At 52.6% G+C, this 12,794-nt stretch overlaps 1 protein-coding gene across 1 annotated transcript in view; it reads left to right on the top strand.

Moving 5' to 3' along the window:
• dicer1 (dicer 1, ribonuclease type III) overlaps positions 1–12,575 on the top strand; it is a 36,806-nt gene extending 24,231 nt beyond the window's left edge. The window contains exons 24-29 of the mRNA XM_083924057.1: positions 822–1,469; positions 2,456–2,711; positions 5,057–5,325; positions 9,414–9,576; positions 9,713–9,788; positions 10,571–12,575. Of these exons, the coding sequence (XP_083780183.1) occupies positions 822–1,469; positions 2,456–2,711; positions 5,057–5,325; positions 9,414–9,576; positions 9,713–9,788; positions 10,571–10,736 (1,578 nt within the window). The 3' untranslated portion in view covers positions 10,737–12,575. The remainder of the gene's footprint in view (positions 1–821; positions 1,470–2,455; positions 2,712–5,056; positions 5,326–9,413; positions 9,577–9,712; positions 9,789–10,570) is intronic.
• Positions 12,576–12,794: the final 219 nt, after the last annotated feature.

The raw sequence follows: 12,794 nt of genomic DNA, 5'->3' as shown, positions 1-12,794 counted from the left end.
ACGTATACGTGTGTGTGAGTGAACGTATACGTGTGTGTGTGAGTGAACGGTTACGTGTGTGTGTGAACGTATACATGTGTGTGTGAACGTATACGTGTGTGTGTGTGAGTGAACCTATACGTGTGTGTGTGTGTGAGTGAACGTATACGTGTGTGTGTGTGAGTGAACCTATACGTGTGTGTGTGTGTGTGAGTGAACGTATACATGTGTGTGTGAGTGAACTAATGTGTGTGTGTGTGAGTGAACGGTTACGTGTGTGTGTGTGTGTGTGTGTATGTGAACGTATACGTGTGTGTGTGCGTGTGTGTGTGAACGTATACATGTGTGTGTGTGAGTGAACGTATACATGTGTGTGTGAGTGAACGTATACGTGTGTGTGTGTGTGTGTGAGTGAACGTATACGTGTGTGTGTGTGTGTGAGTGAACGTATACATGTGTGTGTGTGAGTGAACGTATACATGTGTGTGTGTGTGAGTGAACCTATACGTGTGTGTGTGTGTGTGTGTGTGTGAGTGAACGTATACGTGTGTGTGTGAGTGAACGTATACGTGTGTGTGTGTGTGTGAGTGAACGTATACGTGTGTGTGTGTGTGTGAACGTATACATGTGTGTGTGTGAGTGAACCTATACGTGTGTGTGTGTGTGAGTGAACGTATACATGTGTGTATGTTAAGGACTTTTCTAGAAAAAAACTTTAGCCCCTCACGCGCTGCCGAGGCCTCTGCACCTCGGCCCCTGCTCACTTTCACCCTCCATGTTTAAACAACGCCTTCTTTTTCATTTCCTTTGAACGCTCCTTCCTGTTTGCGTCCGTCATCCAGGCCAAAGAGGAGCTTCTGGCCAACGGGCAGTCTGGAACGGACTTTGACGAGGACGAGGAGGAGGAGGAGGCGGAGGAGGAGGCGGAGGAGGAGGACGGCGAGCTGATGCTGAAGGACGAGCCGAAGGATGAAGTCAACATGGAGGACGATCTGGAGTATTACAAGGAGCACATCAAGTTCATCGACAACATGCTGCTGGGCTCCGGTGCCTTCGGTAAGAAGATCTCTCTGAGCGGCTTCCCTCCCCCCCTCGCCCCGGCGTCGGGCTCCTCCCCCGCCACGGAGTCAACGTACGAGTGGAAGCCTCCCAAGAAGCCCGTTCACACCGCCACGGCCCACTACCAGCCGGAGCCGGCGCCCAGCGGGCCCTCTGCCGAGGAGTTCGACTACAGCTCGTGGGACGCCATGTGCTACCTGGACCCCAGCAAGGCCGGGGAGGAGGACGACTTCGTGGTGGGTTTTTGGAACCCGTCGGAGGAGAACTGCGGCGCGGAGCTCGGCAAGCAGTCGATCTCCTACGACCTGCACACGGAGCAGTGCATCGCCGACAAGAGCATCGCCGACTGCGTGGAGGCTCTGCTCGGCTGCTACCTGACCAGCTGCGGAGAGAGAGCGGCCCAGATGTTCCTCTGTTCGCTGGGCCTCAAGGTGAGCGAGGACCCCCCCCCCCACACACACACACACACGCACACACACACACACACACGCACGCAGTGTTCACTCAGCTATGACACCCACAGTATATCAGTAGGTGATGAATAAGGCGGAGTAGGGAAACGTTAAGTAGCGTTTCTTCACAAGCACAGTGCCACTCACTTCAGCCAGTGTAGTGTCTTTGAACGAGCGACACCAGGAAAATGGAAAAATGCGAATTATCCCAGCTGTAAAAAAAGTTCCCGTGCTCATTAAACGTTGTCGTGCGATTAACAGATTTATTGCTTATTGTGACGGGTCGAAGCTGGAGGGTGGAGGCGTTTTACTCCTGTTGCATTTATGTTTCTCCTGCGTTTTGTTCACCTCAGAGTTTATTTTGCATTAAACCAAGATCCCAAGTGCTCCGGCGCGGTGCTAACTTTAGGGTCAGACATGTGAGAATACGTCCTCCCCGCAGCACCGTGCAGCAGCTCATCGTCTGGAGGATCCGCAGCGAGCCAGCGAGCGTGTTAACGACGGTTTTTATCGCACAAAAGTGGAAGAAACTCAGGACGTTCTGTCGTTAAGGGCAGACGCTAAAACCAAACGTATATTAAGTGAGAAAGAGCCTTAGAGCGCACTCCCACTGTGCCTCCGTCCCGTGCCCCAGCACGTGTCACGGCTAAAGTCTGGTTCCTTTGACCAGTGTGAGTGCAACCGTACCACGTCTAGGAGCGGCACGCTTGCCGTCCACGGCCCGTTTGGGAGAGGTGGGCTTTTGTAAAGCACGTTTGCACGTGTACGGAGGAACAGTGGGAGGGCGCCCTGAGATGGATGATCTCCTTACGTGTAAAAGGGGTACACACACACACACACACACACACACAAACACACACACACACACACACACACACACACACACACACACAAACACACACACACACACACAGGCTCAGATAAACATGTATGATGGTATTAAGAGTTGTGTTTGATGACCACAGGTGTTGCCCTGGGAGAGAGGCGCCCTGACGGGGGCGGTGGTGCGGAGCTGCCAGGTCACCGCCATCGACCTGTGCTACGGCTGGCTCAAGATCCCGCCCCGCTGCCTGCTGGACCACCCGGACGCCGAGCGCACTCTCAACCACCTCATCTCCGGCTTCGAGAACTTCGAGAGAAAGATCAACTACACCTTTCAGAACAAGGCGTACCTCCTGCAGGCCTTCACCCACGCGTCCTACCATTACAACACCATCACAGGTCAGACCCGCCTCGCACCAGGGTTAGTCCTGACCCTGGGGACACAGAGCAGACCTGTCCCATGTTTAGTCCTGACTCTGGGGACACAGAGCAGACCTGTCCCATGTTTAGTCCTGACTCTGGGGACACAGAGCAGACCTGTCCCATGTTTAGTCCTGACTCTGGGGACACAGAGCAGACCTGTCCCGTGTTTAGTCCTGACTCTGGGGACACAGAGCAGACCTGTCCCATGTTTAGTCCTGACTCTGGGGACACAGAGCAGACCTGTCCCATGTTTAGTCCTGACTCTGGGGACACAGAGCAGACCTGTCCCATGTTTAGTCCTGACTCTGGGGACACAGAGCAGACCTGTCCCATGTTTAGTCCTGACTCTGGGGACACAGAGCAGACCTGTCCCATGTTTAGTCCTGACTCTGGGGACACAGAGCAGACCTGTCCCATGTTTAGTCCTGACTCTGGGGACACAGAGCAGACCTGTCCCATGTTTAGTCCTGACTCTGGGGACACAGAGCAGACCTGTCCCATGTTTAGTCCTGACTCTGGGGACACAGAGCAGACCTGTCCCATGTTTAGTCCTGACTCTGGGGGCACAGAGTAGACCTGTCCCATGTTTAGTCCTGACTCTGGGGACACAGAGCAGACCTGTCCCATGTTTGGTCCTGACTCTGGGGACACAGAGCAGACCTGTCCCATGTTTAGTCCTGACTCTGGGGACACAGAGCAGACCTGTCCCATGTTTAGTCCTGACTCTGGGGACACAGAGCAGACCTGTCCCATGTTTAGTCCTGACTCTGGGGACACAGAGCAGACCTGACCCATGTTTAGTCCTGACTCTGGGGACACAGAGCAGACCTGACCCATGTTTAGTCCTGACTCTGGGGACACAGAGCAGACCTGTCCCATGTTTAGTCCTGACTCTGGGGACACAGAGCAGACCTGTCCCATGTTTAGTCCTGACTCTGGGGACACAGAGCAGACCTGTCCCATGTTTAGTCCTGACTCTGGGGACAAAGAGCAGACCTGTCCCATGTTTAGTCCTGACTCTGGGGACACAGAGCAGACCTGTCCCATGTTTAGTCCTGACTCTGGGGACAAAGAGCAGACCTGTCCCATGTTTAGTCCTGACTCTGGGGACACAGAGCAGACCTGTCCCATGTTTAGTCCTGACTCTGGGGACACAGAGCAGACCTGTCCCATGTTTAGTCCTGACTCTGGGGACACAGAGCGGACCTGTCCCATGTTTAGTCCTGACTCTGGGGACAAAGAGCAGACCTGTCCCATGTTTAGTCCTGACTCTGGGGACACAGAGCAGACCTGTCCCATGTTTAGTCCTGACTCTGGGGACACAGAGCAGACCTGTCCCATGTTTAGTCCTGACTCTGGGGACACAGAGCAGACCTGTCCCATGTTTAGTCCTGACTCTGGGGACACAGAGCAGACCTGTCCCATGTTTAGTCTTGACTCTGGGGACACAGAGCAGACCTGTCCCATGTTTAGTCCTGACTCTGGGGACACAGAGCAGACCTGTCCCGTGTTTAGTCCTGACTCTGGGGACACAGAGCAGACCTGTCCCATGTTTAGTCCTGACTCTGGGGACACAGAGCAGACCTGTCCCATGTTTAGTCCTGACTCTGGGGACACAGAGCAGACCTGTCCCATGTTTAGTCCTGACTCTGGGGACACGGAGCAGACCTGTCCCATGTTTAGTCCTGACTCTGGGGACACAGAGCAGACCTGTCCCATGTTTAGTCCTGACTCTGGGGACACGGAGCAGACCTGTCCCATGTTTAGTCCTGACTCTGGGGACACGGAGCAGACCTGTCCCATGTTTAGTCCTGACTCTGGGGACACAGAGCAGACCTGTCCCATGTTTAGTCCTGACTCTGGGGACACAGAGCAGACCTGTCCCATGTTTAGTCCAGACTCTGGGGACACAGAGCAGACCTGTCCCATGTTTAGTCCTGACTGTGGGGACACGGAGCAGACCTGTCCCATGTTTAGTCCTGACTCTGGGGACACAGAGCAGACCTGTCCCATGTTTAGTCCTGACTCTGGGGACACAGAGCAGACCTGTCCCATGTTTAGTCCTGACTCTGGGGACACAGAGCAGACCTGTCCCATGTTTAGTCCTGACTCTGGGGACACAGAGCAGACCTGTCCCGTGTTTAGTCCTGACTCTGGGGACACAGAGCAGACCTGTCCCATGTTTAGTCCTGACTCTGGGGACACAGAGCAGACCTGTCCCATGTTTAGTCCTGACTCTGGGGACACAGAGCAGACCTGTCCCATGTTTAGTCCTGACTCTGGGGACACTGATGTGACTGTCCCCTGTCCTCTCTCTGCAGATTGTTACCAGCGGCTGGAGTTCCTCGGCGATGCAATCCTAGACTACCTCATAACAAAGCACCTTTACGAAGACCCGCGGCAGCACTCTCCCGGCGTGCTGACCGACCTGCGCTCCGCACTCGTCAACAACACCATCTTTGCCTCTCTGGCCGTCAAGTACGACTACCACAAGTACTTCAAGGCCATCTCGCCGGAGCTCTTCCACGTCATCGACGACTTTGTGCAGTTCCAGCTGGAGAAGAACGAGATGCAGGGCATGGACTCCGAGGTGAGTCCGGTTTTAGCATCAACAAAGCCCCGGGGGAAGGAACCCGATCCTCGCTGTTGTGCTTTTGTCTCCGTAAGAAAATAGTGTTGCGTCTGAATAAGAACGTCTGTCAGCTTCTATGAATCTGTTCCATATTCCAACGGTTGGAGCAGCGGCGAGAACGTGCAGTTGGATCTAATTTGTGTGGAAATGCCTATCTTTGCACCACATCTCCCCATTCTACTGGAGAGGCACTTGAACGCCTCAGGGAAGGCAACACACACAGAAACACACTGAAAATACAGCTGAAAGGAATAAAGAGACCTAATGTGCTGCAGGAACTTGGTCCCACGCACTCTTCAGTGCCTCAACAGTAACACGATGAAGCTGCTCGTCGGGTCCATGGACGGTGTCTGACGATGCCCGTAGGCTCTTGTTTGGTGCTTTTTTATAAAGAGCAACTAAACATTTAGTGTCTGCATGAAGACAAACCCTTCATATATTAGAATAATGCATTTAACCTGCAGATGCACTGATGCTGTACAGCCGTCTGCACGTCCGGTGCATTCTCCATCACATGCAGCTAAACTGTCGTATTCTCCGCACTATAAGTTTCACCTAAAAACCTCCACATGTCTCAGTGCTCCTTATAACCCGGTGCTCCTTATATATGGACCAATATTGAGCCACAACAGGTCTCCAACTACGGTGAGCAGCCGTCGACTCTATTTTCCCCCGTAGAAGAAGTAACGCGCGGTGCATGTTGAGATATACGACTGCGTGAAGCGTGCCGTTTCATTTCCATGTGTGTGTTTGTGTAAAGAGCCCAAAATGGCTCCTGTTAAGAGACACGCTTACGACGCAGAGTTTACACTCAAGGCCATTAGTCACGCAGCAGAACACGGGAATAGAGCAGCAGCCAGAGAGTTGAACATGAACCAATCAATGGTGCCGAAGTGGAGGAAGCAACAAGACGACCTGCGCCGAGTAAAGAAGACTAAACAGAGTTTAGAGGGAACAGAGCGAGACGGCTGCAGCTGGAGGACAAACTCCAACAGTGGGTTGTTGAACAGAGAGCAGCGAGTAGAAGAGTCCGTACGATCACTGTTCCACTGAAGGCAACAGCGCTAGCACGCCAACTTAGCATCAATGGGTTTAGAGGCGGTCCTTAACGTGACCCCAGCCTCCACTGTAGCGTCTGTTCTATGCGCCTTATAGTGCGGAAAACACGGTACTCCTGCTGTCTGAGCCAACGCACAACGTGTTTGGATTAGATCACTGCAGTGAATCAAGTTACAAATTAACTTGATTTGTACACAACGGCACTGGACCGTGTGTGTGTGTGAGCGCAGCACCTCTTGCTTCTGCTCTCGACCTGAGACACAAACACCTTTGATTGTTGTCAAGTCCAGAGATCTTTATCGTCCCCTGAGGGCAGTTTTCGGTGCAGCCAGCAGCGAAAAACACAATTTTACAGGAAAACAATTAAAATCAATTCAACAACAAACAAAGTGCCTCACTGGATCAAAACAATATAAGGAGTTAAAGCGACCACAGTGCTGTTGATTTATTGTGGAGCCGGCTCTTGTTGTGTGACCTCCATGACGGGGTGACTGTGCAAAGGCCCAGGTGACACGGAGGGGGAAAGCAGTGACGTTTGGGGCCGCAGCGTCGAGGCCCTCGACCCCCCCTTCAGGAGGACTCGTTTGAAAATATGGACGTGAACGAGCTCGAAGCTTGTGTCAGTGAGCCGTGCATCGGTCCTCAGGAAGTCCACAAAAGTCAGCGCTGCGTCTGCGAAACTGCGAAAACTGTGAGTGTTCTGATTGAGAATAGGCCTTAGGTGCTGTGCATCTTTATTCCTTCCCTCACCTGTGGTCATGAAAGCTGGGTCAGGACCCAAAGAACCAGGTCCAGGTCAGGACCCAAAGAACCAGGTCCAGGTCAGGACCCAAAGAACCAGGTCCAGGTCAGGACCCAAAGAACCAGGTCCAGGTCAGGACCCACAGAACCAGGTCCAGGTCCAAGCGTCTGAAATGTGTTTCCTCAGGAGGGGGTCTGGAGTCTCCCTTAGAGAGAGGGGGAGAAGTTCAGCATCCGTGAGGAACTCGGAGTAGAGCCGCTGCTCCTTTGCGTTGAAAGGAGCCAGTTGAGGTGGTTCAGGATCATCTGGTCTGGATGAACCCTGGGCGCCTCCCTAGGGAGGTGTTCCAGGCACGTCCAGCTGGGAGGAGGCCTCGGGGAAGACCCAGGACCAGGTGGAGAGATTAGATCTCCACACTGGCCTGGGAACGCCTCAGGATCCCCCAGTTAGAGCTGGTTAATGTGGCCCGGGAAAGGGAAGTTTGGGGTCCCTGCTGGAGCTGCTGCTCCTGAGACCTGATCCAGGATCAGAGGCTGGAGCTGCTGCCCCTGAGACCTGATCCAGGATCAGAGGCTGGAGCTGCTGCCCCTGAGACCTGATCCAGGATCAGAGGCTGGAGCTGCTGCCCCTGAGACCTGATCCAGTGGGACGTGTACTGAGCGTCTCCTTTATGAATTCCTTGCATTTCAGCCATGATGATAATATTCAAATCTGTGACGAACCTGACAGAATACGTCTCTGTAGCGTGTCGTTAAGCCTCTCCCAGAATGAATCGTGTGGTTTGATCAGTGCAGAATATTTTGCGCCCTGAGCTTTTTCATTAAAGGACAGATGAAAGGTACAATAACACATTTGTTAGTGTCAGATCAAGTCCTGTGTTTTGCTCATCAGGCAGAACCGTGACAGCTGTTCTCTCTCAGATGCAGCGCTGCATCACTCACACCCCGAGGCTGCAAACACTCTGTACACGTGTGTTTACGTCTTTATTTTGGGTCTAAATGATTAAAAGATGAAATGTTTTATTCCAAAATGATTCTGACGTAGTCTGAAGCATCATAACTGAGGCTGAACCAGACAACAGACGACCAAACGTCTGCTCATAGGCACTAAAACGGGCTCTCTCCAGGGGAAACTGTCAACTCTCCACCACAGATTAACGAGTACATAGTAATAGTTAAATCAGGGCGCCCTCCCACTGTGCCTCCGTCCCGTGCCCCGTGCTTTAGGGTCCTTGTCCCCCCCTCCAGGCCCGTTTGTACTCACACTACCTGGGCCTCGGAGAATGCTTCTTGCTGCCTATACGTCATCACGCCGTAACACGTCACACGCATTGATGACGTCATGGCGATGCGTGGCTTTGTTTCCAGATCTTTCCGTAGACCTCGGAGTTTTTGTGCGTCTTGTCGACTGTTTTTGAATCTTTTCTGTGAAGCGTGCTGTTTCATTTCAATGTGTGTGTTTGTGTAAAGAGCCCAAAATGGCTCCTGTTAAGAGACACGCTTACGACGCAGAGTTTACACTCAAGGCCATTAGTCACGCAGCAGAACACGGGAACAGAGCAGCAGCCAGAGAGTTGAACATGAACCAATCAATGGTGCCGAAGTGGAGGAAGCAACAAGACGACCTGCGCCGAGTAAAGAAGACTAAACAGAGTTTAGAGGGAACAGAGCGAGACGGCTGCAGCTGGAGGACAAACTCCAACAGTGGGTTGTTGAACAGAGAGCAGCAAGTAGAAGAGTCCGTACGATCACTGTTCCACTGAAGGCAACAGCGCTAGCACGGGGACGGAGGCACAGTGGGAGGGCGCCCTGATTTAACTATTACTATGTACTCGTTAATCTGTGGTGGAGAGTTGACAGTTTCGACCAAATCTGCAGTAAACACTCCACCTCCGCATCACACCAACGTGAACCTTTCACCGCCATTGTTTGAAATGTCCGCGCATGGTCCCTCCTTCTTTTTTCTGACGTGTTACGGCGTGATGACGTATAGGCAGCAAGAAGCATTCTCAGAGGCCCAGGTAGTGTGAGTACAAACGGGCCTGGAGGGGGGGACAAGGACTCTAAAGCACGGGGCACGGGACGGAGGCACAGTGGGAGGGCGCCCTGAGGAAGATCCTCACAGAGACACACGTTCACTCAAAACCTAAAACATTAAATGAACATTATTAAAGCTCCGTCAATCACTGTGATTGTTCATTTATGTGTGTGTGTGTGTGTGTGTGTGTGTGTGTGTTGTCCCCCAGCTGCGACGCTCTGAAGAAGACGAGGAGAAGGAGGAGGACATCGAGGTCCCTAAGGCCATGGGGGACATCTTTGAGTCTCTGGCCGGTGCCATCTACATGGACAGCAGGATGTCTCTGGAGACGGTGTGGCAGGTGTATTACCCCATGATGAGGCCGCTCATAGGTGAGGAAGAGTCAACGCACAGCTGGTTTGATTCCTCTCCACTCAGGGAACATTGAGGACCTGTACTCGTTCTGTTGTAAACGTGTGACGTGTTGCTGACGCCTCTTCTAACCCTTGTCACGCTTCGTCCCCTCAGAGAAGTTCTCTGCCAACGTGCCGCGCTCTCCTGTGAGGGAGCTGCTGGAGATGGAGCCAGAAACTGCCAAGTTCAGGTGGGACATCAGCTCTTACTCACACACTCCTCATCAGATGTTTGGTTTTTACTGCAGTCATTGAAGCACTGCTGATGAAAGAGCAGGTGGAGTCAGATGGGTCGGAGTCATTAGCCTGTAAAGTGAATACTTACCCACGTGACAGATGGTTGTGTTCTTTAACGTCTCCTTCATCCATGGTGAAAGGAGTTACTCCTACCTTAGCTGACCTAAGGGGCACTCCCACTGTGCCTCCGTCCCGTGCCCCAGCACGTTTCACGGCTAAAGTCTGGTTCCTTTGACCAGTGTGAGTGCAACCGTACCGCGTCTAGGAGAGGCACGCTTGCCGTCCACGGCCCGTTTGGGAGAGGTGGGCTTTAGTAAAGCACGTTTGCACGTGTACGAGCACGAGCGTGCGCACGTGTACGAGCACGAGCGTGCGTACATCACAGCACAATGTCACATTAGTCAAGCTGCAGAACCGGTCCATTTCTCCCAGCGCTCGGTACAAAAGTGAGTCTCTCCGTACAGTAAAGTTCTTGCTGCTCCAATGTTGAAGGGTCTGGTTTCACCATCTCCTACTTCTAGCTTTGCTACAGCTCCAAAAGTGTGTCTTCATAAGCGTTTATCCTTCTGTGGGGCCGTTTACGGTGTTTTACCGAGAAGAAGCAAAAGATGATTTTATTCGTCTCTGCAGCCGTTTTTCTCCAGAATGTTTTTCGAACAGGCCCAAAAACAAGAACGTGACTGTACACACACCCTTCTAATGTGAACCCCTGTCGCTGTCTTCCGTGTGTTTGCAGCCCCGCGGAGAGGACGTACGATGGGAAGGTCCGCGTGACGGTGGAGGTCGTCGGGAAGGGCAAGTTCAAAGGAGTCGGCCGCAGCTACCGGATCGCCAAGTCGGCGGCGGCGCGACGAGCTCTGCGCAGCCTCAAAGCCAATCAACCTCAGGTCCAAAGCAACTGAGCTCCTCCTCCTCCTCCGAGCTCTCTCAGCATTAGCACCTAAGCTACTGACGCTAACGTAGAGAAAGACACGCACCGGCTCCCCCGACGCAGCGAGACGCTGCGGCCGCACGACCAAGGCGGCCGGGGAGACGCTGCGCGGAGCCGCCGCAGAAGAAGAAGCAGACTGATCTCACAACAGATTTCACATCAGATCTTTTTTTATTCTCATTTGTTTTTTTGCGCAAACACAATCTTTGCTTTCCCTCCCTGCTTCGTGTGATCACATGAGTGCTTTATTAACGTTCAGCAAAGTGTTTAAAACAAAAACAAGGTCAGGTCCTAACGTCTTTTCCTCACCGGGTTCTTTTTGTTTGGCGTCGCTGAGACGAGGCTCGTGCTTGTCCTGTAGTGTTAGAGTGTAAATAGTTCAATCAAAAGTGTAAATCAAAGTATGTAGGAAGGTAAAAACCGAGAAAACGCTAAACTCCTCAGCCTGTGCACGAGTGCCAGTCGCCTCAGAGCGGTCGTGAAAGCGCTAACGGCGGACGTGGCGAGCAGATCCCACTGGAGCAAAGAGCCGGTGGCACGTCTGTCTCGAAACGGTCTCCTGAATCATTTTTGCACTTATTCCATTAGGGTCTGTTACCTTTGAGAATGGCGTGGTCACATTGACACCAAAATCCTATACGTAGCAAAGTCTATAAATATATATATTAAAGAAAACAGAGAATGAGAAACATGAGCGATGTCGTCGGCCTCGGACGCTGAGGCGCGCCCTCACGTCCCGCGACACGGACACGGACCCCGACATTCCCAGTTACTGTAATTTAAAGGCGCCCTCGCGGTTGCATGTTCGTGTAGTTTATGTGTGAACCATGAAAACTGGATAATCTACGGATGCATGTGGAGCGTGTGTGCAGCGGCATTATCTCCACGGTTCGGTTTCACACGTTTTTGATACGGAGCGGACGCACGGACGGACGGAGGGGAGGAGTCGTTCCTGCGCACTAAACGTCTCCCCACAGAGCGAGTCCTCCGGGTTTGATAACAGCAGAGAGACACATCACACGCGCGAGATGCTGCAGACTTTTCTACATCGGATCTGAACTTTTCAAACGCACGAGTGTTCCTCACGTCCCGTACGCACCAAAGCTCGAGCCGACGTGAGGCTGTCCAGCTGAGGTCGGCTCCTGCGGAGGAGGACACCAGCCTTCCTCCTCTTCTCTCGTGGTCTCTGCGTCTCTGCGTCTCGCTTCCGTCTTTGTTTCCTCCTCGTTTCGCCCTCTTTCACTCGAATACCTCAGTTAATTGCATGCGTTTTCTTGTCTTTTCTTTTGTTCGTTTGTTTGTTTGGTGCTATTTTTTGTATTAAGCTTGAATTTCTCGTCTTTTTTTTTGCACTGTAACTATGATACCTCTTTATTTGACCCTTTTTTTATTTTTAAAGTTTGGAAATCTGTTTGGTTTGGTTTTCCCGTTCATCAGAACATCGAGCTGCAGAGGAGCGCTGCGTCATCGTCACCGCCGCCGTCGTCCCCTTACTCCAGGTTGACTCTCGCTAAGTTCATCTGTTGAGATCTGTTTTTGAATCCTGGGTAAAAAACAAACCGAGGATTCATCGATCACACGGGTGGATGCCTGGAGAGGTAATCAGATTGCACTCTTAGGCGCACTCCCACTGTGCCTCCGTCCCGTGCCCCAGCACGTGTCACGGCTAAAGTCTGGTTCCTTTGACCAGTGTGAGTGCAACCGTACCACGTCTAGGAGCGGCACGCTTGCCGTCCACGGCCCGTTTGGGAGAGGTGGGCTTTAGTAAAGCACGTTTGCACGTGTACGAGCACGAGCGTGCGCACGTGTACGAGCATGAGGCCTACGGCGGTTCTGAGGTCATTTCCTGTGCGCCTGTTGGGACGTAGAAAAAAGAAGGAGGGACCATGCGCGGACATTTCAAACAATGGCGGTGAAAGGTTCAAGGACAAGGACCCTAAAGCACGGGCACGGGACGGACGCACAGTGAGAGGGCGCCCTAAGTCATAAAGTCCTTTAATCCCGGTTGCCGTTGCCACGTTCTCTTCCG

Source organism: Echiichthys vipera (genome assembly GCF_963691815.1).
Source record: "Echiichthys vipera genome assembly, chromosome: 12".
Taxonomy (NCBI): domain Eukaryota; kingdom Metazoa; phylum Chordata; class Actinopteri; order Perciformes; family Trachinidae; genus Echiichthys; species Echiichthys vipera.
The sequence above is the reverse complement of the archived record's forward strand: the minus strand, read 5'-3'. Positions and strand labels throughout refer to the sequence as shown.